The sequence below is a fragment of the Rhea americana genome, unplaced genomic scaffold (genome assembly GCF_003343005.1).
Source record: "Rhea americana isolate MKP2758 unplaced genomic scaffold, rheAme1 scaffold_152, whole genome shotgun sequence".
Taxonomy (NCBI): domain Eukaryota; kingdom Metazoa; phylum Chordata; class Aves; order Rheiformes; family Rheidae; genus Rhea; species Rhea americana.
In genome coordinates this window covers 187,459-212,442 of record NW_028185617.1, presented here as the reverse complement: position 1 = coordinate 212,442, position 24,984 = coordinate 187,459, and the positions used below count along the sequence as shown (strand labels likewise).

At 36.1% G+C, this 24,984-nt stretch overlaps 1 protein-coding gene across 1 annotated transcript in view; it reads right to left on the bottom strand.

Annotated features, from left to right (window-relative positions):
* The window catches only part of ATP6AP1 (ATPase H+ transporting accessory protein 1), a 47,960-nt gene that overhangs the window by 3,921 nt on the left and 19,055 nt on the right, over nt 1-24,984 (bottom strand). The window contains exons 7-9 of the mRNA XM_085299701.1: nt 8,600-8,841; nt 7,936-7,989; nt 605-842 (exon numbers count right to left, since the gene is read on the bottom strand). Of these exons, the coding sequence (XP_085155827.1) occupies nt 605-842; nt 7,936-7,989; nt 8,600-8,841 (534 nt within the window). The remainder of the gene's footprint in view (nt 1-604; nt 843-7,935; nt 7,990-8,599; nt 8,842-24,984) is intronic.

The following is a 24,984-nucleotide window of genomic DNA, read 5'->3' as shown; positions in this document are numbered from 1 at the left end:
TATACAGCACCTCATTCAAGGAAGAGCAAACTGTTTTCCCTCTGGGCCATGTAGGACCTAATATTGCAACCAACTGAAGTCAATGGCAAACCTTCCATTAAATCTAATTGCACTGGGCTTTGTTTCTGTCTGTAGGAGTTCAGATATTCTATGTTACTGAAAACCATAACAACACTAAGCTGTACTTTCCTAGTAAACAAAGTGCAAAGAAATCAAATAAAAACAAAGTAAGCAGCATAAAGTCACACACTTAAGAGGTCCATGTTTCTAACAGCAGCCCAATTCATTAAGCACGCATGGGACTTAGTCATTCTTTGCCTGGTTAAGCCCACTTGGTTTTATTGTTATTTTCTTTTCTGTGGACAGCTTCATAGTTGTTTTTTTTTTTTTGTTGTTTGTTTGTTTTTCACAGTTGTGCTTTCACATTCTTACAGTTCAACAACTGCTTTCTCTTTTCCCCCTTATTGAATAGCTCACCTAGGGGGAACGGCTTTTCTTTCAGGCTGAAATGAAAGTAAGAGTATTGTGAATATATGCCATTTAGCACCTACAATAGCAAATAATAGTTCCTGGAATTATCTCTGAAATGGCAACAGGTACTCACTTGAAACCTAGAAATGAAAACATCCCAGTTTTTTCCTTCATTGTTGGACGGAATCAGCCTTGCAGGATAGAGATTGCTTGTTCCCACCAGCTGACAATGAAATGAATACTCTGCAGGAGCAGAGACGACAGAAACATTAAACTTAGCAAACTTTTTGTCATCTTGTACAATCTCAACTGACTCTAAAGTGGACCAGTTTCTAGATGAGCCTCCGTAGAACATGTTGGTCATTAAAAATCTAGAAAGAAAACAGAACAAAAAAGTTAAAATGACAGAAGGAAAAAGTTAATATTCATTCGATAAAGTACAGGTGGCAGACAAAGATTCACTGTTACTAGCTGCATATATCACAATTGACATTTTGGCTTCCCATATCCTTAGGACAGTTCCTAAATGAAGAGACTCTGTGAATGTGTTTTTTTATGACTTCTTAGAGTTTCATCTCATAAGCATCATTTTCCACAGCTGAGGCAGGCAARGAGCAAGCAAATGTGTTTTCATTTTTCAAAGGTCTTCACCAATACACTATTTCATCAGTTACCCATAGTTTATAATCAGTGGAGCAGAACCTAAGAGACTGTCAGTAGGCTTGCAGTAGCTCTCAATAAACATTTTATGGGACTTTTWAAAAATTATTTTTATGAAAGGTATAGGCATGATAAACATTTTGATTTATTCTTGCAATTCTTCCTTGGCTTAGATGCCTAAATTGCCATTTGCCTTTGCAAATGTCTAGATTTACAATGGAAGACAGAGTTTTCTCTCACTAGGGACATGTGTGTGTGCATTGCCAGCCCTAATTTCCTAATTTTGTAGTAGGATAGGCATAAATAAATATAGTATCTTTTTTACGAAGTTCTATGTATGTGTGATATTGCATTAGTTTCAAGTGTCTTATAAACATGAGGTTTATATATATATGTTGCTATCAGTTCAATATGAGCACCTATCAAATACTCTGACAGAAATAATTGAGGAAACGATAAACTTTTCTCCTTATTGTATGCTGCTTAGCACTTTTTTACTCTATTTGATTTATTTATTTATTGCTCTATTGTTTACTGAAGAATTTTTTTGGAAATACACACTAAATATGTAGTACAGGAATCTTTTCAGCAATAGCTGAGACTTTCTACAAAGAAAAAAAAAATGATCTAATATGTCTATCCAYTATGGGTAGCACTACATGTGAATTTTAAAATTTGGCGTAGTATTTAAATGCAATTTTAATAAGTTTACAAATAGAACAATGACTATAAATGCTGCACAATATAGAATATTGMATGTTCTATAGGATATATATATATAAAAAATATTCTATATGATATAATATTGCTTGTTCATATAAATCATTTGCTTTCAGTAGCATATCATCCATGTCATAGAGTCTAAGCTCAACACAGACAATGCTCATCAGAAGTGGCATCAAAATTTGGCAGGTTAGGTTATGTACAGTAATTGATCCATTTTTTAATATATGTTTAATATATGCTTTTGGTTCATATAACTTCATAATTCTCAAGAGTTTCAAAATCCTCAGAAACTTAGAACTAAAATGTCATGCAGGTGAGAGAAGGATTTTTTTCATAGCATTCCTGATTTGTTGATTCTAAACAGTCCATTTCATGTAACATTCAGCAGTAAACATTTATCACAAACAAAAAAGAACCCCTTAAATTATATCTAATGCACATTCATCAATATTCATGAGAAAATATTCTATTGCTGTAATGCTAAAGTTATATAAATTGAAACATATAGTAGCCTCTATATCAGCTGCTAGAAGAAAGGCCTCTCTCCTGAGGTACAGTATTATCTGAACCAAATTTCTATGGTGTCTAAGTAGCAGTGTTATAGGCACTAGCTGAATGTCTTTGACCTTAAGATAATGCCAGTTATAAAAATAAAAAAAAATATTTAAATGTTTTTGCCAACCATGGATGCTGGGTGTGTTCTGTACTCTTGCCAAGAAGATAAGCAAAATGGTAAACAGGAAATTCTCCGGAGATTTGTTATATGAACAAACAAGTTTTATAGCTATGGATGTGAAGTATGGTCAAAAGTAACCTTCATAAAAATGCTGTCTCTCCGCATTGTACSTAAGACTTAGACTTACACTTTGTTATTTACAGATTTATGAGAATTAAGATTCTAAGCAGTGAATAAATTGAGTAAGATTAATATAACATTCCAGGCTTTTATTCTTAGTRTTTTATCCAAATAATTGATAGTGAAGAGTCTCCAGCAAGCACAAGCTTAATCAGCCATAACTGATAATTGATATACCTATAATTCATTAAATTACAAATAAGATATTAAAATTGCAAGGGTTAATATGAATACTTAATTTAATTTAATAATCTTAGGTGAGTAGATAGCAAATAGAAGGAATACAGTTTAGCAAATGAGTGATAAAGGGAGGAGAGATGACAAAGATTTTATCTGAAGAACTGAAAATACCTCTAATTTTTTGCAGGAAATGTTGTGTTCATATTAAATACTAAAGTCAATACAGGAAACAAACTGCCACATAGCAATTGTTTACTTTATGTATCGTGGCACAAACTATTCCTGGRCATAGGCCAGACTCACTTTGTACTAAGTACTACATGAACTCTAAATACCACCTATCAGTCATCATTTCATGTGGCTCTTCATTATAAGCTGAGAAGTTATCAAGAAGGAAGSTAGCTGGAAACCCTGCTGTTTCAAAGGTCCAAAGAGGAACACARCTATTAAGTAAAAGACTTTATAATACAATTCTTGGATTAATTCTATTCAATTCTCTATAGGCTACAAGGAACACTAACAGTCAAGTACTATTCATAATTGGGAAAAAATGCTCCAGCACTTCATCTACTTTGACACCTTTTCCCAGAGAAGAGGCCAGACATTTGAACAGCTGGTTGTCATCAGGTGCCGGCTAGAGAGCTGAGATAGAGCTTCTTCCAGCAAAAGCAAAAGCTACTGTCCTCTGCTCCCATCCGTGCCTGCAGCATTCATCTACCTTTCTGAAAGTGGCACAAAGACCCTATTCCTGCTCCCTGTGGTAATGACAGCCTRCCACTCTATGGCAAATACAGGAGAGTGAACTTGGACAACCATTCTTGCTAGAGGGAAGAAGAGGGAGACGGCAGCTATTTACGTAAGGTGAAATTGCTATTGTTGCTGCTGGCAGGAGGTGGGTTATGACTAGTTGCTCAGWGTAACGTGGTAGACTAGCAGTGGTAAGGGCAAGCTCTGGATCCAGATCATGCTCCCGAGGTTAGTCACATTTATTAAGGAATGAATTGAGCTATTTGAACGTGGTCGTGCCTGACATCACTTTATATCTTCAAGAAAYGCTCTCTTACACCTAAAGCAAATAGTCAGTTCTGCTGGCCTATGCAAGAAAGAAATTTACAGTCATGGCTCTATTCTCTGTTCCTTCCCACCTTTTTGCCCTTTGTACTGCTTGCACCCTGTTTACTGAGGCAGACTGCAATCCTACTAAGGATTTTTTAGGATAACTCCTACTAAGCAGTTACCTTGAACAAGAAATATGGTTAAAATGAAGAAGAAGGGGAAACAGAGGCTGAACTGAGTCTCAGGGTTTTAGAAGAAGCTCTTGAGAATTCACATTGTTGGAAGAAGGAAAGTGAATAAAGTGTTCCTTAATCATGAAAAGATCAATGAATTGTTCTGTTTCTGTTGAGTATATCTTATTAGTTTCATTATATGCTATGTAATATCATGGTGACTAATAGAAGACTAAAATGGCACTGGAACTGCTCAGACAACACCTTGTAAGACAGTCATGATTGTCTCTAAAAAGAAGAGATGATTCAACATAAAACAACACAAATAACAGGGTGTATYGTTAGCATGGAAGGTGATCATCTTTTTAAAGCTTTCTTTAAAGCATTGATATATTCAATTCCTTTTATTCTTGAGATAAATTTTTTTTATAAAGTCTTTTGAGAATACCTGGCAAATTAACACAAACATTTCCATCCATATGAGCACAGACAGCTGTAGAAAWTTTTTATGAAGAAACAGTCAATGGATGGTGAAAGACAATAATAATTTTGATATCTGATTCAGGGGTTCCAGTAACTTTGAAACAATCATTTAAAATTTGACTTTAAAGTACAGGGTTCTTCTTCTCTTCTTCTACCTGTGATTTCAGATAAAATCTTTGTGAAGTCTTTTCTAACTACAGGTTTTAAAAACTCTGCCAAAGATGCATCAGGTTGAGCCCTTTCCTTTGGACATCATCAGCTAGTTGTTAGTTATAGAGATTATTCAGGTCARATTACATACTTACTAACATTACATAAGTAAATTATAATAAATACAAAAATATAATAAATTAAAACTAAAAAAGGAAAAAAGAGTAAATTATAGTAGGTTAGTAAATTACATAAGAGGTAATTAAATGAGAAATTTAGTTTATATACGAAATTTTTGTCTTTGTGAGGCTTAAAAAATATACTGCAATGTTTGGCACTGAAATGTTTTGAATGCTTGCAAACAGCAAGGACAACTAATGGTAGATTAGTGACAGACRCTGTTTGCAGTATTGGTTTGAGAACAGACCCATACTTCAACCTGTAAATACATCAATGCATCTTCTTTCCTTTTCTGTCTTTGACAAGACAGAACTGGCATCTGGCTCTTTTATAAKCTTAGATTAGTACTTAGTACTTCCTCTGTCACCTACACCACTAAATTTCTCCCAGATTATCMCTTATCACTTGTGGTGTGGATATCAAATTATAAAAGGACTTCCAAAATTACCTTCTCTTTCTATTGGTTATCCCTTTGCTACATGGTGTCATGATTTTGTGCCAAAGGCTGATCAAAAGGCAGTACTGTTTTTCTTRCTTGCTGCTTTGAGCCATTTCTCCATTACATTAACAGCTCTTAGAGTTTCAGTGACAGAAGGAATAAACATTGTCATTAATAATATATCTYCCAATCTTATTTCCAACCAACTTTAGATGAATGGACTATTACATATACTACCATTAGCTACCACCTAATCATTTCTATTTTGCTTTCAGTGATTTACTCTATTGAATTTCCCCTTTATTGTACAACTCACCTTATATCTTGTATCCTAACCGAATGTCATATAAGCTATGTATTTATTTACATTACAACAGTTTAAGATGAAAGTCCATCCTTAGCTATTTGTATTCATTGGGTGTTACAACCTTCCAGGTAGTACCTTCAGTCTATGCTTCATTTCTCTCTCACCAGAGAGTCAGCCTCTACTTCCAACATTCCTACAAGGAGCAGAGAGAGAAAGCAGGCGGACTTTGGCTGGCAAGGTGGAGAAGGGCAGCTTGGCAAATTCAAAAAACAGCTCACAGAAACTCCATGTGCACGTCTTCATCGAAGCAGTGCAGGAGCATAGTTGGGGAGAAGCCAACTGGAGATACCGTGCCCATTATGAGAACTGCTGAGTGTCTATCTGATTCCACTAGTTCTCATATCTGAAGACAAAGAATGATGTGAAAACGATGGTGTTCCACAGTTCATTCCTCTGCTGTGTAGGAGGGCTTAATATATAAGTGGATAGARTCAGTTCTGCCTACAGATGTTTAGGATGTGCAGCAAGTTTCTAGTCAGTGAAAGAGAAAACACAGTCTTGTAAGGAGCTAGAGGGAAAAAATTCTATCAAAAGAGGTTTTAATGACATTCAGAGGATTTTTCTCTCTTTGTAGAGCTACCAAATAATTGATAGTTACTGGTTTTACTGAAGGCTGGTAACCTGAGTTGGAATCTTCAGATACTACATCAAGTTCCAAAATGACTTAAGTGCTTAAATTTCACTAATTGCTTACATCTGATAGAGAAAGCRCTTTGCCTAAGTGCTTAAGCAGCTCAAATCCATAATGTCCTGATGTTTACCGGGTGCCCAAAGTCCAGCTTACACTTATAGCTCCCACCATCTTGATGGGGCCAGGACACTCAACACCTGTGTCACATAYAAATCAAATAAAAATATTCAACTCAAGCATTTTTGTGCCCAAATTTCCCCTAGAGGCTAACCTAGAGTCTGTCCACAGAGTTTCTTCAAATTTCTTCTCTCCAGATGGATCTCAGATTCAGGATCATATTAAAGTTTTCTCCAAACAGTTAATCAAAGTGATGAGATTTTAACAAATAGATGATTAAAATAAATCAGAATAATATCTGTAAGTCCATATAAGTACATGATTGTGACTAAGGTCACATTTGATCTTATTCCTGCTGCAGCTATCAAAATCTAAGGTAACTTTTGAAAACTTAGAAGTATTTTGTTTCCATAGTAGCATCTTAAGGTTTTGAATTTGCTGTTGTATAGTCAAACACAACTTTAATGAAAACAACCCCTTTATGATCTTAATTAATTCACAAACTAATTTTGTAACAGTGTCATGCTCCATAGGATTTTCAAGTGCTTTATAGCATAGTATTTTCTTAGAATTGTAATTTTGCTAGAAAGCATGTTATTATGATGGAGATGGTCAGTGGAGGATAACCATTCAAGACAAATGKAGAACGTAACCAGATTCATTCACACAGCAAGATATGTGAAACAATAGGAATTACTGCCTGAAAAAAAGATAACAGGAGAGCAGTTAAGACCTGGATCAGTATGAGCAAAGAGGTAGAATGAGAATCCACTGCACAGTTGTGGTGAATCTGTGTCAGGCATGTTCACAAAGCTATGAAGATGGTGATAAAAGCTAAGATTTGATTTGATTGTTATTTTTGTTACTATCGAGAGATGCTGTCCCCATCCATAGATTCCACTATCAGAGCAACAGYAGCAAGTTCCCCCTTTGGCTTTTCATTTAGGTTTTTCTTCTTTTTTCCTCCCTCTTCTTATGACAGAAGAAGCCTGGTCTTGCCATCATCCATAGAACTGAAAAATTATGAGTTTTTCAATGCCTTATTAGATACAAGCAAGCTCCAGTAGAGTACGCAGGTAATCCACAACAGCGGATACAACCCTGGCCATACAAGCTGAGTTCAGCTACTAGAATTATTTAYAAATCACAGTTACATTTCCCTTGAGATGGGATTATGGTCTGATCGTATTAGCAACAATAGCAACAAGATGTTTCATATGCCAGTATCTCAGATGGCTATTTAGCTATATCACTTGTGAAAAAGTTTACCTGAGCATATTTATATCTATATAAAAACTGCATCATTGTTTTATTGTATAGTAAGTCCTCAGCACAGAAACAAAATAATAATTTTGAAAATATTTTCACTTGTATCCTCCCCGTTTTTGTCCTAATTTACAAACAGACTTTGTATATCATAAAGATTTATTTAAGAAGTTACGTTACCTTATCTCCAGGCTGTTGATTCCACTCACTGGGTTTGTGTATTTTAATGACAGTCTAAGAGAAAGAAATAAGTTTTTAATGTTAATCAGTTTTAATTATATTATCGTAGCATTTCAATCAAATGGAATATTCWATATCGATAGGCAATTTAAAAAGTCATGTAGCAAAGGTTCAGTACACAGAAAAAYATGACAAAACATTTCTACAGATTTTTTTTTTTTTCACACAGGAGCACGTTCTTCAAAATAGTGGAAAACAGTGACCATGTTTCATTCATCTACTTCCAGCTGAATTACTGTCTGGGAACTGGCTCCACTTCAAGAGACTTCTACAATGAAATCATCATCTTCCCTAAAGCTAGTGGAGATTTGCACGACTGTAAGATAGAGCACAGAGAAACCTATGTGAGCCAAACGCCTGCTTATAAACAAGCAGGGAACTCAGAAATGTAAAATGAAAAAAGTTATCAAAACAGAGGCTTCATTTGCACAATTTTTGTATCCTTGCCTCATATCTTGTCTGCTAAGATATTCAATTTAGTATTTTATTCTGTATGTTTTAGAAGAAAATAATTAAATTAGTATTAAGTTGTTACCCCTGCACCATTTCTGATTAGCTTTCAGAATCACATGTGTTGTGATGTGAATTTTCTTGTTCTACGCACGTTGTGTTGGTGTCTGAGCACTCAGAGGAGGAAACATCCACATTCTGGTTTACAAATGTTGTATTTGTCAAATCTATAAAAAGTGAATCGTTGGCCTTGAGGCTGAAATTGCTAGCATAAAAAAGGATGCATGTATAATTTCCATTGGTCACATTCAGTGGAGGATATGATAAACTGTCTTCTTCCTCAGTGGCCATTAATTGTCGTCTTAATTCCCATGCCACGTCAGTTCTTCTAGAAATCTGGAATAACAGCACATTAAAAATTCATTGTCTTTGCAAGAGATGATATTGGTAATTGAACACAGAGCTTTACAAGTCTATATTATCAGCTAAAATCCTTCTTCAATCTGCAAATGACACCAATATTTATTATTCTCTATCCAATGGAAGGTATGGAGGGACGTTGGATGGTGTTAACCTGGTTCCCATAGTCAGGTGTCTGCATGGTATCCACTACTAACATGAGGCAAAGGAGTGTAAAACTATGTTAACATTGCCTTGGGATAGCGGTGCCCGTTAGTTTTGATATGGAATAAAGCTGGAATAAACTTTTTTTTCTTTTTAACAGAGGAACATACTGAAAAAAAACTTTATTCTTTCATTGTAAAATTACAAGAAATCTTCATCTTGCCAGTTCAATGACCACCCTTATCAACAACATTAATAGTTTTGGCACTCTTCATTTTAACAAGCATGAAGGCAGGCAGGTTATTGAACTATAACAGTTTTATATTTAGGCTTACTCTTCTGWTAGCTTCTGGAAAAAGAAGATCATGGTCATTTGGCCAATATGATGAGGCTTCATTGCACATATACTTGTTATCAAGAGGCTTCCAGGAACTCCCTTTAATGCCTTCTTATAAAAGCACTCAGAGCATCCTTGGTAAAAACTATCCCACTGATACCAGTGGTAAAAGTTAGATGACCTGATTGGGCAATAACTTTGTCCTGTTGTTCATATAATACTCTACCTGATATGGGCTATTCCATCTATTTTAATACCATGTCAGCTATACAACTTTGTAATCTACGAGTGACTTCTGCCTTTGGATAACTTTGGGATGCAAGGAATGAGAGGCATCACAGGAGTTACTGGAACTATAATTATGAGGATCTATTGCTTGAAACCACTTACAGAAGGTTTAAAGATAGTCAAGAACCATTTATACAGGCAAGAGTCTGTTGGCTTGAACAGAGGCTATAACATAGCTTTATAACCTGTCTGTGGAGAGGAGCCCCATAAGATTTTGTCACTTTAACTGCTGCTCCATTTGTTATTTAYGATATTACAATATGGCTTTACAGATCTCATTCTAGATATAAAGAAAAATGGGTTGAGTTAAAAACCTTTGACTAAATACTCAGGTGAAGATTATCATCTTCCTTTCACATACATACACAGCTTTTGAATTTCTTTTTAGTTCAGAGTAGGGTTCTTTCATCAGAACACATATTATTTTAAATGAATCCCATTTTCTTTAAAAGAAGAATGTACAACAAAAGAAACTTTTGATATAAAACTTTTAATCTTCCCTTAGGCTCTCCTGCAATGTAATCATTTTATTTCAAACAGAGAAGTGYTGAAGTCTAAATTATATCCTGTCTAACAATTGACTTCATGATGTGGGCCTGGCATATCATCCAAAGAGGGCTCTAAAAACCACGTGCTAATAGCTAAAAACAATGCTACATCAGAGACTGCAATTGGGCTAACCTTCAGGATTAGTTTTAAATATGTTAAAACAAAAAGAAAACTATTAGAATATATTCAAAAGACTATGACACTATTTCTATTGCTCTTCTGCCAGTATTTTACCATGAAGCTCTCACAGAAAGATTCCTGTCAGTCTCTGAGAAAACGTATTAACCCAGAGCATTTACCTGTAAAGAAGGAGTGCCAGAGATGATCAAAAAATTTATTTGTTTCTCCTGACTAAACCTGTTTTAGCAAATTTACCCATGCTGAAGAAGGGAAACAACAGAGATTGCCAAACATTCCTACAGCAGCTTTTGTTTCAAACACTCATATTTGTGACGTAAAATATGGAAGGTCGTAGATTGTGCAGTGCAGCCTTTCCTTTCTTGCAYAACTATGGGCAGGCAGGACAAATATGTCAGATTAGAGCCTGAAAGTATCACCACTCTTGAGAAATGCCTCCAAAGACTTCCTGGCCTATATATTCACCACTTTATCCTCCAGGTGCATTTTTATAAGCCTCAGAAATGTTACCGGTGGCTGAGGTGATTTAGCACATTCAAAATATGCTTTGAGACTAGGAGAAGGATATGAAAAGCACCACAGCCTGGCACCTACCGGAGAACTGAGGGTGGCAAKCAAGCCTTCTGGCTGAGCTGGAGTTCAAAGCTGAAAGCTCCTCCAGTACATTCCTGCCTCTCTCTGTTTCAGACACGTACAGAAAGTAATGAAATTTACATTGTCTTAGATCAGAATTGGACACTATGGTTACTAGCTGGACCTGCAATAGAAGTAGCCTGGACAAAATTCTTCCCTTTGATCTGTTTTTCAAACCTCTTAATTCAAAATTGTCTGTTTTGGAAAGGAGAAAGACAGCTGATCTGGCAACATTTTTATGCATCAACATACTGGTCTTTTGCAAAGGAAACAGACCTTAGAGCCAAAAATGTTGATTTGTTTTGTTGTTGCTGCTGTTTTTGTTGGTTGTTCCAAAATAAAATGGCTAGGAGAAGAAAAAAAGATATAGGGGTATTTTATATATTTGAATTTACAAACAAATAGAAATTGAATGGTTGCAAACACATATGTGAAGATACAAAATGCTGGAAAAATAAAAATTTCACTGATTGTGAATGATTCAAAAATTTCATTATGAGTGGTAATGAACCATAGAAATAAGCTATGTTTCCCACTAGATCCAAAGTTGGATTTTTAGATATTAGTTCAGCAGATGGTTGTGCCTCTTGTCTCAATCTTGCATGTTCTTGTCTTTTTTATTGCCGTGTTTAAGCGTGCATATCAATAGGAAAGGTGTCCTGATGGTGCTCATTGCTTCTTTCCATTTCAATGCGTAACCACATCCCCTCTGAGCAGTCACTGCTCTTACTGTAACAAATAGAGCAAGAGGAAGGTCYTTCTGTACTTTTAGGGAGGTGAGGGTAGAGATGCATCCAGGTGATGCTCTGATCATCTTCGTAGCCTCTTTTCCTTCTTTTCCTCTTCTTTATTAATATTCTAATAAGCCACTRTTCTCATCCTTCTTCTGGATATATCATTCTAGCTAAAACATTGTTTTTTTTCAAGTAAATGTGTTAGAGGGAAACGAGGAGAAGAAAAGAATGCAGAGAAATGAGATACATCCTATCATTAGCAATCATTTATTAAGAATGATTACTAGTGCTATAGCACCCTGCAGGATATATAGCCAAGATTACTAGCTGACATTATCATCAGATTGCTCCCTTTTCTAATAACACATACTTCTATCATCAAGCAAAATTACTCAGGAATTGTGACACTCAGCCAGTTTGGCATTCTACATTTCATCTTCCAGATTTTTTCACAAAAGTGAAACTGGGACGCTTATGTTAGAGTTAAAATATAAGTTCCACTGTAAGAGATAATGATAGRCTCTTTTTTTAACTCATAGTGATTTGTGGAGGCTACCCAAGCCATCAGAAAGCATTTGGAGATCTTCACTTAGAAAAGCCAAAAACCCAGCAATATTTATGATATGGCTACAGTTTAGTGGTCTGTATAAATACGATCTCTGGTTTTAGCTCATATGTTTATGTTTAGGAGTGTTTCTTCACAGTTGGGTCCTTTTGTAACACTAAACTGTATAAGCGATTGCCGAACTTTGGTTTATAGAGAATATGAGGGAATACGCTGTGCAATTCTATATGGTACAAWGGCAAATGAGCAAGAGGGACCATGTGAGGGCCAGAACCCAGAGCAGAGGAGCTGTACTGCTGTGATGAGCTAATTATTCCACTTAAAAGATCTTATCAAGATGCAAGGGATTTTTGCATATACGGGACGTACAAGCATGTCCACAAGTGCCACAATAGTGCCAACTTTCTGAAGAAAATTATGATATTTCCTTCTGTTTTCTCACTGCAACTTTTAAATGAYGCTTATATCAAACTTTTTCAGCAGTGGGAGGACCTGCTTCAAATTCTTCAAATGAAATTTCACTTAGGACAAACACCCCAAATACAATTATTCTAACGAAAAAAATGTTTTGRTTGTCTGCTAGATTTTTAAAACTCATTTTCAGGTTAATCAGATGATTTTCTAAATTAATATTTTTTAAAAAAAGAAATAAGAGTTTACACTGTAAAAAAGAACTACCTCTGAAACGAGTGTACCAGATGTATCATTCAAAAAGTATTCTCTGATGCCAGTCTTCCCAGTTTTAACATTAGATTTTGGGCCCTGTTTCAGACAACTCTGCCATGATGATAAAGGAAGCTTTACATATTTTACATCACTTTTTAGACTGCAAAGGGGAATACCCCACTCCAACTGGCTGTTTTCCTCACTTCCATATGTCTTTATGTGGAATCCAAGTTGCCAAGGGAGACGTGAAAAAGGGTGAGGAACCTTTTCTGCAGTAAGAAAAAACAGATATGTAGTGATGGTGGGCTGAGGTTAGACAGGAGTCTGGTAGGTTACATAACCGGCATATGCAGGCCAGGGCCAAAATGTGTTACTCACAGTGCTGGGAGAGTTGCCAGCACTGTTTGTCCCAGATGCAGACTAGTCACTGAAGGATTAAGAACCCGAATCCATAAAAATTCTCCTCCCCATATTTAATATTTTAATCCTGCAGCACCTTRGGGGACTAATCTGCAAAACTGGAGCGCCTTCCTCCCAATTCTTGAAGAGAAGCTTGAAGAGAGAAGAGATGGACAGTATTACATATTACACTTAAAATTTAGTACAGTAATAATTTAAGGAAAGCAATTTGGAACTTTAAAAAGTTACACATAATGCTTACAGTTCTTTGGGTGAATGTATGAATGAATAAATGAATAGTAAATGATGGTACTAGTATGTTATTCAGTACCTACTGGTCAGATTCTCTCCATAAAAATATTGTTCAATGAGACAATGCCATTCTTTGCTTTCAGTATCTCCATTTCTGACAAATCTTTYGGGGAAAACAGAGAAAGACAGAACTTACACTAAAGGAACTTGTGAGGGAAACTGGGCTGTCTTTTTAGCCTGATGAATCACAAGGCAAAGGCCAATAATACTGGCAAACTGGATTCCCTGGATAGGGAGTTAATTAAAACAAGTATTTTCAATTTAAAAAAAATCTTTTACTTTGCTTTGTTGCTCACAGTAATCCACTTATTTTTTTATGACTGTAGTGTATGTAAGATAGAATGTACACATATAAACAAAAACCATATCAGAAAATCTAGACAAAGTTAATCTTAGAACTAACAGCAAATACCTTCTGGAAGGAGATTACCACTGTTTCTTTCTTCTTGGTAAACACTTTTCCCCTTCCAAGTTTGTATCAARATGACCATATTTTCACTGAAGCTTCCAGACACATCTCAGTCAACGTCATCAGTCTCAGTTTAGTAATTTGCTTCCTGTCCTGTGAGTTTCTAACCTGCCAGTTCAAGTGAGTCCAAAACGTACAGCCTTTGCCAGCAGCTGGGTAGAACAGCCACTCCTGTAGCCTGTAACTACTGACCATTGTCATGACACTTTGGCATTAAACTTTAGAAATCTGAACCTTATCAGGTGATTGGTATTAGAAAACAAAGACTGGACTTGTTTTAACACATCTATGGGATTGATTGTGTGCTTGATCCCCAACTTGATGCTTACTGCTGTTCTCACCCCATAGCCAAGCTTCTCTCTCCAGGTAACWGGCAAGCCTGGCTTGGGGGTGGATTCAGCCACAAGCAATTGCTCCTGCTGGCAGCACACACCCTGACAAAAATTTTGGAGCAATAGCAAGGAAGATTGTTAAGGTCACRAGGAAAGCATATATTGGGGAGAAGGAGTTTTCAAGAGTAAGGAGGCAAAATGAAATTTAAGATTCACCTTGCAAGAGTTCTGCTCAATGAAAAGGCAAGAAATCCCCTTTATCCTACAAGATATTGCCAGTGATTTGGCTGAAAGTGCCAGAGGCAGATATCTAGGTGCTAGAATACTTGAGGCTTGTCTTACATACTGTAGTGAACTAAAATGTATATTGATACTGTTTAAATTTATGACTTATTAAATATTTTTCTATGAACTCATTCAGTCATTTGGGTTAAAACAGAAACAACTACAGTTGCAATGCTGCATTAAAATGGTAAACATTGAGGCTTTTGTAGAATGATAAGGACAGAACAAGGACAAAATATGACATGTAATATAAAATTGGATATCAGGCACCACTTTATAGTTTAACTTGTAAGTCTGGATTTTACAGCAATAATTCAAACAAATTACATAAGGGACCTGTGGCATTTTGTCAGGAAAAGGATGGGTTTCTTACCGTATTTACCCTGGGTGTGTCTACTAGTGACACTGAGGATATATGTCACACTACAGCTCCATATTAGAGATTCCCGTGCTGGTTTGTAGAGTGAATCTGTGAATTTGTAGAGTGCGGTGATACTAGTCTGGGTGCCAGAAGGCGTAGAGTCTCGTCAGCCTGGTGCTGGGCTAATTTGCCTCTTMTCTTGCAGCATCCCAGGCTCTCGAAAAGGCTAAGGGTCTGCTGGCCCGCTTGGCAAGTCTTTCCACTGCCTCTGGCTCTGCGGTAGTGGCTGCTGCTAGCTCAGGTGACAGTACATCATTGCACTGCTCTGAGTTAAGGGATCTGCCAGCACAGGGCTAATTTCCCCAAAAGATACTAGCTCCACAAGTTTCTGTAATCAGCTGACTTTCTAATTTGACAAAATTTTCTAAGTCCAAATGGTAAAAGATATCATATATTTGCTGAGTGAAATCTATAGAATTGAAACTTGTCAGCTACAAGGGATGGGGTAACATGGTCCTTRGGAAGAAGCAGAATCTGCATTTTAATATGCAAATACTTCAAAAACAATGTCAACACTGTGGTAGCACTCCGGCCTCATTATTAGCTTTGTCTACTGAAGTTCTAGAGTGCAATCCTTACAAAAAAAAAATGTGAATAGCTTGCATGCAAGTCCAAGTTATTAGTTTTTTTATAGAAAAGCCTCTAGTATTTAATAATGGTAAGTTTTAGAGWGAACATTTAAGTAGAACTACCCATCATTACCAAAAAGATATATTTCTTTATTTCTTTGTTAAAGTCTTGAAAGTGCTTGAAATGCTTGAAAATTACACAAAAGATTATCATCCTCTGTTCTAATTTTAGAGGCRTGTACGCTGTGTTATGAACATAATGCCTGCGTATGCACAGTAGCAATCTATGAATAACAGCGGCACCTCTTTCCTGCTTTCCTGCTGCATATAGCAGCAGTTCATTAGCTAACGGCTTTGAATAGGGGTCTAATACTTCAATGGATCTCAGACAAGGTAACAGAAAGTAGAGAAAAGCACAACCATTGCATGCACAAATCTGGTAGATCTRGATCTGTCCAACAAAATGTCTTCCTACCAGAAAACATTGAATTTTTAAAATAGAAAATTTCTGTGGGACTATATAAAATGACTGAATTATTTTCTAAAATAAAAATAAAGCTAGAATATAGAATAGMAGCTGAAACTAAAATGAAATAATACAGATGCCTTCTAATTAGTCTTAACTATGTTACAGAATGGATGCACTTAAACTTAGGTGTTTTTATTATACTGCCTCTAGCCCTTAGATCACCCATACACTTCCCAGAATCAGAAATACTCCTAAAGAATCTGACGATTGGCAAATTTTTCAGTAATTTGGTGGTAAAGCGTTTCTTTGTTCYTCTCATAGCTATTTCTTTAGCACAGATGAGAGACTGAACTAGAAATCAAATGGTGCAGGATTTAAGTGCTTTTTCATGGGGCAACCCTGTGGTTGTACCAGAAGGATATTTTTCCAGCTTTGTTTATTTAATTCATACAGTGAAAAAGAAGACAAGAAGGTACTGCAGGTAGGTGCTTAGGGCAAGGCTGCTCTGAACACATGCATAAGCTACCCAGCTAGAGTCAGAGATCTTTGCACTTCCTCCCTAGGATGAGGAGGAAACCAGTATGCTGTGACCCTCTGCATGGGTGAAAAGGTTTCCTATTTCTAACCCCTTCTTTCTCCAAAAGAGGAACAGGCATCCACCTCTTAGGTGGGAAGGGATTCAGAGCTCTCAGGGGCAACTTAGAGGGATCCTTAGAGAGATCTTGAAAAATCTGATCCATTTCATTACACTGAAAATAAGGAAAATTAGACCAGGCTTGAGGCACTGCCAACTTGATTTCCAGCTGACTAGCCATTTTTTTATGGATACTCTGACTGCCAACAGAACAGTGATTTGTGTACAGCAGTTTAATGTGACCATTATTTTCATATTTTAAAAGCTGCAGTTCTACAGCAACCTAATAAGCAACAATGAAYGGGAAAGTCCATAAGCTTCCTTTACTGGAGCTTTCTTTAAACTGCTAGCTTCTAGCTTCTTCTAGCTCATGCCCTTTTGTTTAAAAAGTTACATATTACCATTTACATTCCTATTACAGAGAAATGCTATGTAAATATTCCAACCTTCCACTGCCAAATTAATACATAAGACTAGTAAAAAACTGTCAGACCAAAGRTCCATCTAGCTCACTGTCACTGCTGCAGACAGCAACTAGCAGAATAAAAATAAGAAAAGGGTAAATAAAAACAATATTTGTCCCAGAATACTCCCTTTCATTCCTGTAATCTTGGGGTTAGAGACCTTCAGAGCTGAACACTGTATTCAAATTAACATATGTATCAGCCTCTGATATATCTTTCTTCTGTTAGTTTACCAAATCAGTGAATTCCATGTACTTTTATCATCATTCAAAACTGTGTAAAGTGAAAAATAGTTAATTTTGTTTGTTTCAAGGAATTTGGTGCTCTTAGGTTCCTGTGTGTGGTCATAATAGTGAACAGCATCCAGAAATGGTGAATAATTATTTGCCATTTAGCCTGTCCATGCTACTGGAGTTTTTATTTATCACTTTATTATCTCCCTCTTTCATCCTGTTGTTCTACCGTATCCCTTTGTAGACAGAGTGGCAAGAATTGCACACAGTGCTCCAGCTGCAGACTTGCAGTCACTAAGGATTTACACAGCGAAATAACTGAARCTTTTGGTTTTGCCTTTTTCCTTTCTGAATAATTACTAACATTTTGCTTGCTATTCATGCTGCTCTTGAGTGCTGTGATGTTCTACGAAATCTACCCACAATCACACCATAATGTCTTTTCTGAGAAGTAACAGCCACTCACCACAATGTAATATGCATATTTAAGGTTTTCCTTACATGTGTTGCTTTCCATTATGTTGAATTTCACCTGCCATTTTATTACCCAGTAACTCAGTGTTGTGAGTTGTTTCTCCAGCTTGTCAGTAATCAACAAACTATAGCACCTTTAGACTTCAGCCCCTTTTCCCAACTACTAGTGACTGTGCTGAACAGCACGTGTATCAACGTAAGTCCCCAYTGATTTTCACTAATAATTACACTGCACTGTAAATATTGATCCCCTTTTTTAACCTGTGACTTCTATTTTCTTTTTACTTATGCATAAGATAATCCCATCTCTTTTACCAATGAGAAAATTAATTTCTTTAGTAGCTTTTAGAAAGGTATGCTGYCAAAACCTTAAAAAATGTAATCAGACTGTAACAACAGGATCATTTTTACCTGCATATTCTATGACTCTGTTACAAAAAAAAACATGATCTGTCAGCTTAAAGTACACTGAAGCTATGTAATATTTTCTCCAYCTATCTACATTTTTTCTAGTTTGATTTCAGTCAATTTGGCCAGTATTGCTTCCTGGTTATACTTCCTCAGAAACATGTGACTTCTTTTCAAATCTTTTGTCACACTCGCCACCTGTCCTCTGCGATTAAGGCCAAATTAATGTATGAAATATTTGCACACAAACACACACACACACACACACACACACACACACACATATAATGTTATGTACTGTACATCGTAAATCACAAAATTGATATTTTTGCAGTTTATTATTTTATTTTCTTTAAAACTCTTAGGTGAAAATTGTGTGCTCTTGGTGGTATATTAGTATTCATTTTATTGATTTGTTCTGAAATGACTTCTATGATCATCTCAGTAACAGCAAAAATTTTTGAAGCTTGATGGTTACTAAAAAAGTAATTGATGTGAGAACTTCTTTATGTTCCACCACAAAGATCATCAATGCAAATACTCATTTGGTTTTGTGTTGTCACATATTTTTCTGAGTTCTTTTTGATTAGATCCAACGCTCTGCAAACGACTTCCTGTCTAATGTGTTTTTCATTATTTTTTATATCTTTTGCACATTATTCCTCAGAATCTCTTTAGTCTGCCTTCACTTAACTTGCAAGAATTTATATTCCTTTTCATTTTCTTTATGTGTACAGGACTTTGATTTTTTGAAGCATGGCTTTTTTACTTCTATTAGCCTCACCACTTTCACTCTGTTGTTTATCATGTAAGACTTCGGGAGGTTTCCTTAAGGGTAGGAGTGAAAAAGTAGTCTTTCGAAAACAGATTTACATATAGTTTGAGCTTTTAACATATTCTCTTTAAATGGCTTCTTCTCTATGAACATAGAGTATATAACAGTTCTAATATATAGTTCTAATCTATAAACATTTTACTCTTTTAGCTGATGAATTTAATTTCCTTTCTATAAGCTTGGTTTTCTGTATAGTTCTTCTTTTTAAAAATTAAATATTTCTATGGTGAATATTCTGTACTTCCTTTCTTCGTGCTYAGGCACCTAATGGTAACTAATACAGAATGGGTACTGACCTCGATCTTGAACAATTCTTGGACACGACTCAGGWCTAAAGGTTGCTTCTTCTCTTGTAGGATTTCTGAGAAGTTGTTTCAACACTCATTTACTTAGAATCTCAAAATATAACCTCTGCATGATATTCTGCCCCACCTTCATGAAGTCTCTCTCTAAGAATTATTACACCTGCTTTCTCTGCAGCCTCTTGCCTCCTGTAGCATTTCCGAGAGCAGCTACTATTTCACTTGTGTGAACACAGTATAATGCAAAACTWCTTCTATTTAGACATGTAGGTAGAATTCTCTTGACTAAACTTTAAATGTCTAYGATATAGGTGTCTTCTCGTCTGCTTGTGCTTAGGCTACCATTTTGGTCCGTTAAGTCAGTCAACATAATAGAGGACAGTTCACCAAATCACAAGTATATGTCTACGGCTTCTTCAGGCTAAAGCCAGATCCATATAGTATCAGTCTTCCAAGACTCTCTCGATAGCTATTCCTCGAATAGCTGTCTTTCTCACCCTGAATCCAAATTACCTTTAAGATACAGCAGCACTCCTTTACTGGTCTACTCCATTCCTATACAATTTTTATCCTGTTATTTTCCTTCAAGAAAGTTTTAAATATTTTATCAATATCATTGTTTACAGTTAGGCATTCCATATATTTTATCTTATTTTTAGGTTTATACCTTAATTTTGATCTGACTGCTTATTTTTATGATGTCTATCTGCATAAAAATAGATATTTAAGAATATTCTTTGCAGCTTTTATATCTGCATTTTGTCAATTCCTGTCTTTTCTTTTTTTTCTAAGATAGAGCTTTTATGAACATATCACTTTCACCTGTATCTCTTCTCACCTCCACCGCCCTGCCAGCTTTCCAAGTCTTCAGTTTTAAACTCTTTTGTAACTCTCCAATTTGGTTTATATAGAACTCTATTCAGTGTTCTATATGCAAGCAACTGAAAATATTAAAAAAAATGTTCTGACCAAATAAACATAAATAGTTTAGTTCTGTTTTTCCCTCCATTTCCCAGGGAAGTCAATAAGCACATATAAAATATAAATACAATATATTTAACTTAAGGAAATGATAAACTTACCAAAATGATTAAGTTAAGTGAATCTTTATGTCTAGAAAAGAGTAGTGCAAAGTCTAGGGTTAAAGGTAAAACATTAGCTTGTAGTTATTTCCTTGAATTCCACACTAATACATGGAATGAATCAGAAAGAATTGTCAGTAAGCATTTCTCACCTCCTCAACATTCAATTTCCAAGATAATTTGACTGTTATGTTCATTCTTTTTCCCTCTAGAGTGACRGGGAACTGGCTTCAACTAGCCTCAAACAGTTCTTCTGTAATTATTTAAAATGACTCTAGCTCTAATCAGGAGAAAAATCTACGTTATCTGTGAAATAATTAAGTGCATATTCCTCACCTACTAGTTAAAGGGGTTTTTTATTATTATTATAATGGAACTCTTTAAGCTGGAGGGAGAAGGCGAAGGGTTGAGCAATTCCAGTGGTTTCTTCTTGTAGTTTTGAAGCACTGATGCCTTATTATACTACTTCAAACTGTAATTTTTCCTTCAAATGTTAAGAATACAGAAGTAAATTAATAAGGCAATTCTCATACTCAAGGATGCACGAGGACACCCACCCTACAATTCCAACTCTAGCAAACAGAATTATCACCGTTTTGCTAACATTTGATTCATAGGAAAGTTCCCATTATAATGTCTGATTATTTTAAACAGTTAAAAACATCTCCTTAATCAGAATTTCATATAAATCAGGATGCTGGCTCTGAGTGGGATCAAAGATTCAACAAAAAGGTCCAAAAGAAGCTACCTGAAGTAGGCATCTTGAAAAATGAAGAATGAATTAGTYAAAAGACTAATGTATTTGAAATTATCTGGAAATGTGAAGGCAGAGGAGAGAGTTTAAACAGCACTTCACAATGCATCTGTAAAAAGTGGAATCAGAAAAATGARTATCAACTAGGAGACGGCCATAAATCTCCTTTTGGCAATATGTGGTTCTTCCGCATGGTGATTTTAATAGCATTCAGCTAAACCAGGAAAAGACATCAACTATAAAGCTGCCTTACAGAAGTCTGAGGAGCAAACTTGTAAAAATGTGACATGCACACTAAGGGAACCTGAAGCGTGGGAAACACAATGAGATTTATGATTGACTCAAGGCATGTCTGTCTTTCAGGCACTGCAGCGTTTTTACCCCCTCCAAACGAAGACTTATGATGCAGTCTTACAATGACAGGCAAAATTATGCATTACAACCACAAGACCCATGCTCGAGAAGGAGGTATGACTTCAATCACAGTCTCCAGGAACAAGAAAAATCATATAATCCTGAGAACTCAATGTCAGCTGAAACCGATCACAGTCCATTTCTGAGAGTTGCATGAGGAGCTTCTGAGCATTCACCAGAGAACACAGAAGTTATTTCCCCAGCAACTAATGTGAGTGAGATCTGGCTGGTGACAAAACAGCAGAGAAGACTCACATAACATCGTTTGGTTAGRCTGAATCCTTGTTCTTCACATCAGCCACCCCTACTGGGCTTTGGGAGTTCCTGAACTTGAGAAGATACTCTGCTCAGAGAGGAGGCAGCAGGGCACAGCAGTTTGGGCCATTGCCTCTCCTTGACTCGTTCATTAGGCCTGAGAGCACTCCTTCATCCTCAAGGTCTCAGTCTAAGGAGACTAAGGAAGACAGTAAATATTCCCTCTGGAAGGAAAACTACTTCCAGATGCAAGAGATAAACAAGGACTGCAGAATGTTTTGATTCTCCTAAACAAAAAAGCTATCAAATGAATTTCAAGGAGTAGAAGAGATTGCTCAAGTCTTGGGAGGAATTAGAAAACTTCCTCAAGTTTTTTTAATGGATAGGAAAATGAGAAATGTTGTGTGAGAGTTGCCTGAATAATGCAGAGAGCTGATGTAAGTATGTGGACTGCCTTTACAGTTTTCAGAGAGAAATCAGATTTCTGATTTCCGAAGGGTGAGTTTTACCCCATCCTGCAGCAGACAACTACAAAATAGGTCCGAGGAATCACACTCTAAAAACACCTGTTTCTCTCCACTGATTGTAAGGAAAGCCTTAGCTGATGACTTCAGATGTCCAAAATTAGCTGACACAAATCACTCTCTCAGTGTCAGAGCAACTCAGCCAGACCACAAAGGCAGAGAGTCACGAGAACTGGCAGCAGCCCTGTTGGAGGAAGGCAGCTCTTTTATGACGGAGTGAGATATCCGGAGGAATCATCAACAGGTTCATGAAACCATTTCATGTAGGTCAGTAAATATCCTGTTTCCAGGTATTAACATTCTACCTACCAACTTCAAATCCTGACACTGGAACAGAACAGGAACTAGCCTGAMTAAATCTCCATCTTGCACTGTGGTTACTGATGACTATTATAACCCAAACTACACTAACTAAACTAAATATCTCTTCCTCAACAAGTCAGCAATGGGACTCAATCACAGGAGAGTTTGGCTTCCTATCCCATTAATTCACTTTCTGAGGCAAATTCCAGTCTGAAATATTGTTCAATATACACATGCCTCACAGTTGTTTYCTCTCAGAGATCACGGAAAGATGAATGGATATAACAAGATGCTCTGAAGCTGTTAACTGTCCATCGGTAAGGAGACAGAGCTATCCAGAGAGAAATAACCTCTTAGCTCTAGTGTTTGGAAGCTTCACTGCATTTAATGAATTTACCTGATCAGACGAGCTGTCTTTTTTTTGAAAAAAAGTATGTCATGTTTAAAATTCATTTCTTTCACCAGTAGGGAAAAAAAAACCCACTTAGTAAATGCAAATCTTTCATACTAAGTAGCTTCAAGTGTACTGAGTAATGTAAAATCTCTTCCCATATGATCAAAGTCTTTGCTTCTTATATATAATGATCTCTTGGTTGTCACTGAGGAGTGACCYTGTAACTCCTAGATCATAGAATATGGTCTTYATAGCTTGAGCAGAAGGAATCTATCCTTTAGCTTATGGTTACAAAACAATTCACATCTGCAGTAGTTTAAGCACAGGGCAAGATACTCAATATATACTGAGAAGAGGTTATATGTAAATATATAGGTAGATCAACTACTCAAAGGTAGCTGTCATTTTGTTTTGCCTCTCCTAGCTCTGTACAGAAGCTGAYAACCTTAAATGTGTTGCAATAACTTAAAATTATTGTGAAAAAAAAAACCTTCTTAATGGTTTTATATGGGCTTGAATTTACAGAATTAAGAAAAGTTTAAAATAGATTCATTTTTAAAATGCAGAATATTTTAAAATAGATTGCTTTAATTATTTAAAAGTGTTCCAATTTCTCAAATTAAGTTACTTTAATTTAAAAAGCCTGTTGAAATACGTGTGGATTTTAAAATTCAAAAGACTTTTTAAATTGCTACAAAAATTCCTGCTCTTGACTCCGATTCTTGCATTAATTAAAAATATTTTTCATTCCAATTGTTCCAAATGCATATTTGCAGCTAAGAATGACCATTACCCTTTCATTTCAAACAGTAAAAACCCGTAATAATTATTTTTTTAAGGGGGGAGATCTTCATAAAAAATTAATGCCATATTTATGAGAAAAGCAGGTCAGAAGTCCTGGAGACTCAAGTCTTCTGCTTTACCACAAGAAATATACAGCACTGAGAATAACAATATGAGCTTCCTTCCACTCTGCCTTTGTGCTCTAATTCTCATCTTGAAAATCTTTGTCTGGAAACAAGATTCATAAGGTCAATTATCGAAAAAAATTCTTGTTTTCCTCCAGTGAAACCAGCCTGCTGCCTTGGGTCTGAAAGGGCCATTCTAATCACCTTGATGGACAGCCAGAGGTTCAAGAGTCTACTCTCCTGCAAAGAGCCAGATCATTTCTGGTTGAACACAGAACACCTTTGAGGGAGCCATTCATTTTTCGTTTAAAGAAAACTTATAAACAGAAGTCAAGTTGACTTTTACTTTTCTTTTGGATAAGCTAAATAAGTTTCACTCCATATCCCTTTAAAGTAGGTTTTCCAGGCCTTGAACTGTTCTTAACATTCACTTCCTGAAATCTCTCCATCTTTTCAAGATCACATTCACACTAAACAAAGAATTCTGGTAATGATTTTCTTGTTGTCTAAGACAAGGAAATCATAATTTTTGTATTCTCTGTTTGTGTTATTCTGAGTCTAAATTCGAAGCACTGTCTTGGGAGCTCAGACGTGTCATCCACTAGAACAGACAAGTTCCTTTCAGAGTCACTGCTCTTTAGAATATAATCCATCCCTTCTATGACTCTCTTCAGCRGGAGCTGCACTCTGTTTTCCTCAAGGCATGACTGTCTTCCATTTAATTGTATTAAAATATAAATATTGYTTAATTACATCAAGTATCTCATACAAAACAGAGAATTCTGCATAAATAAATTTCTCCTATTGCTGCTTATTGCTAACATG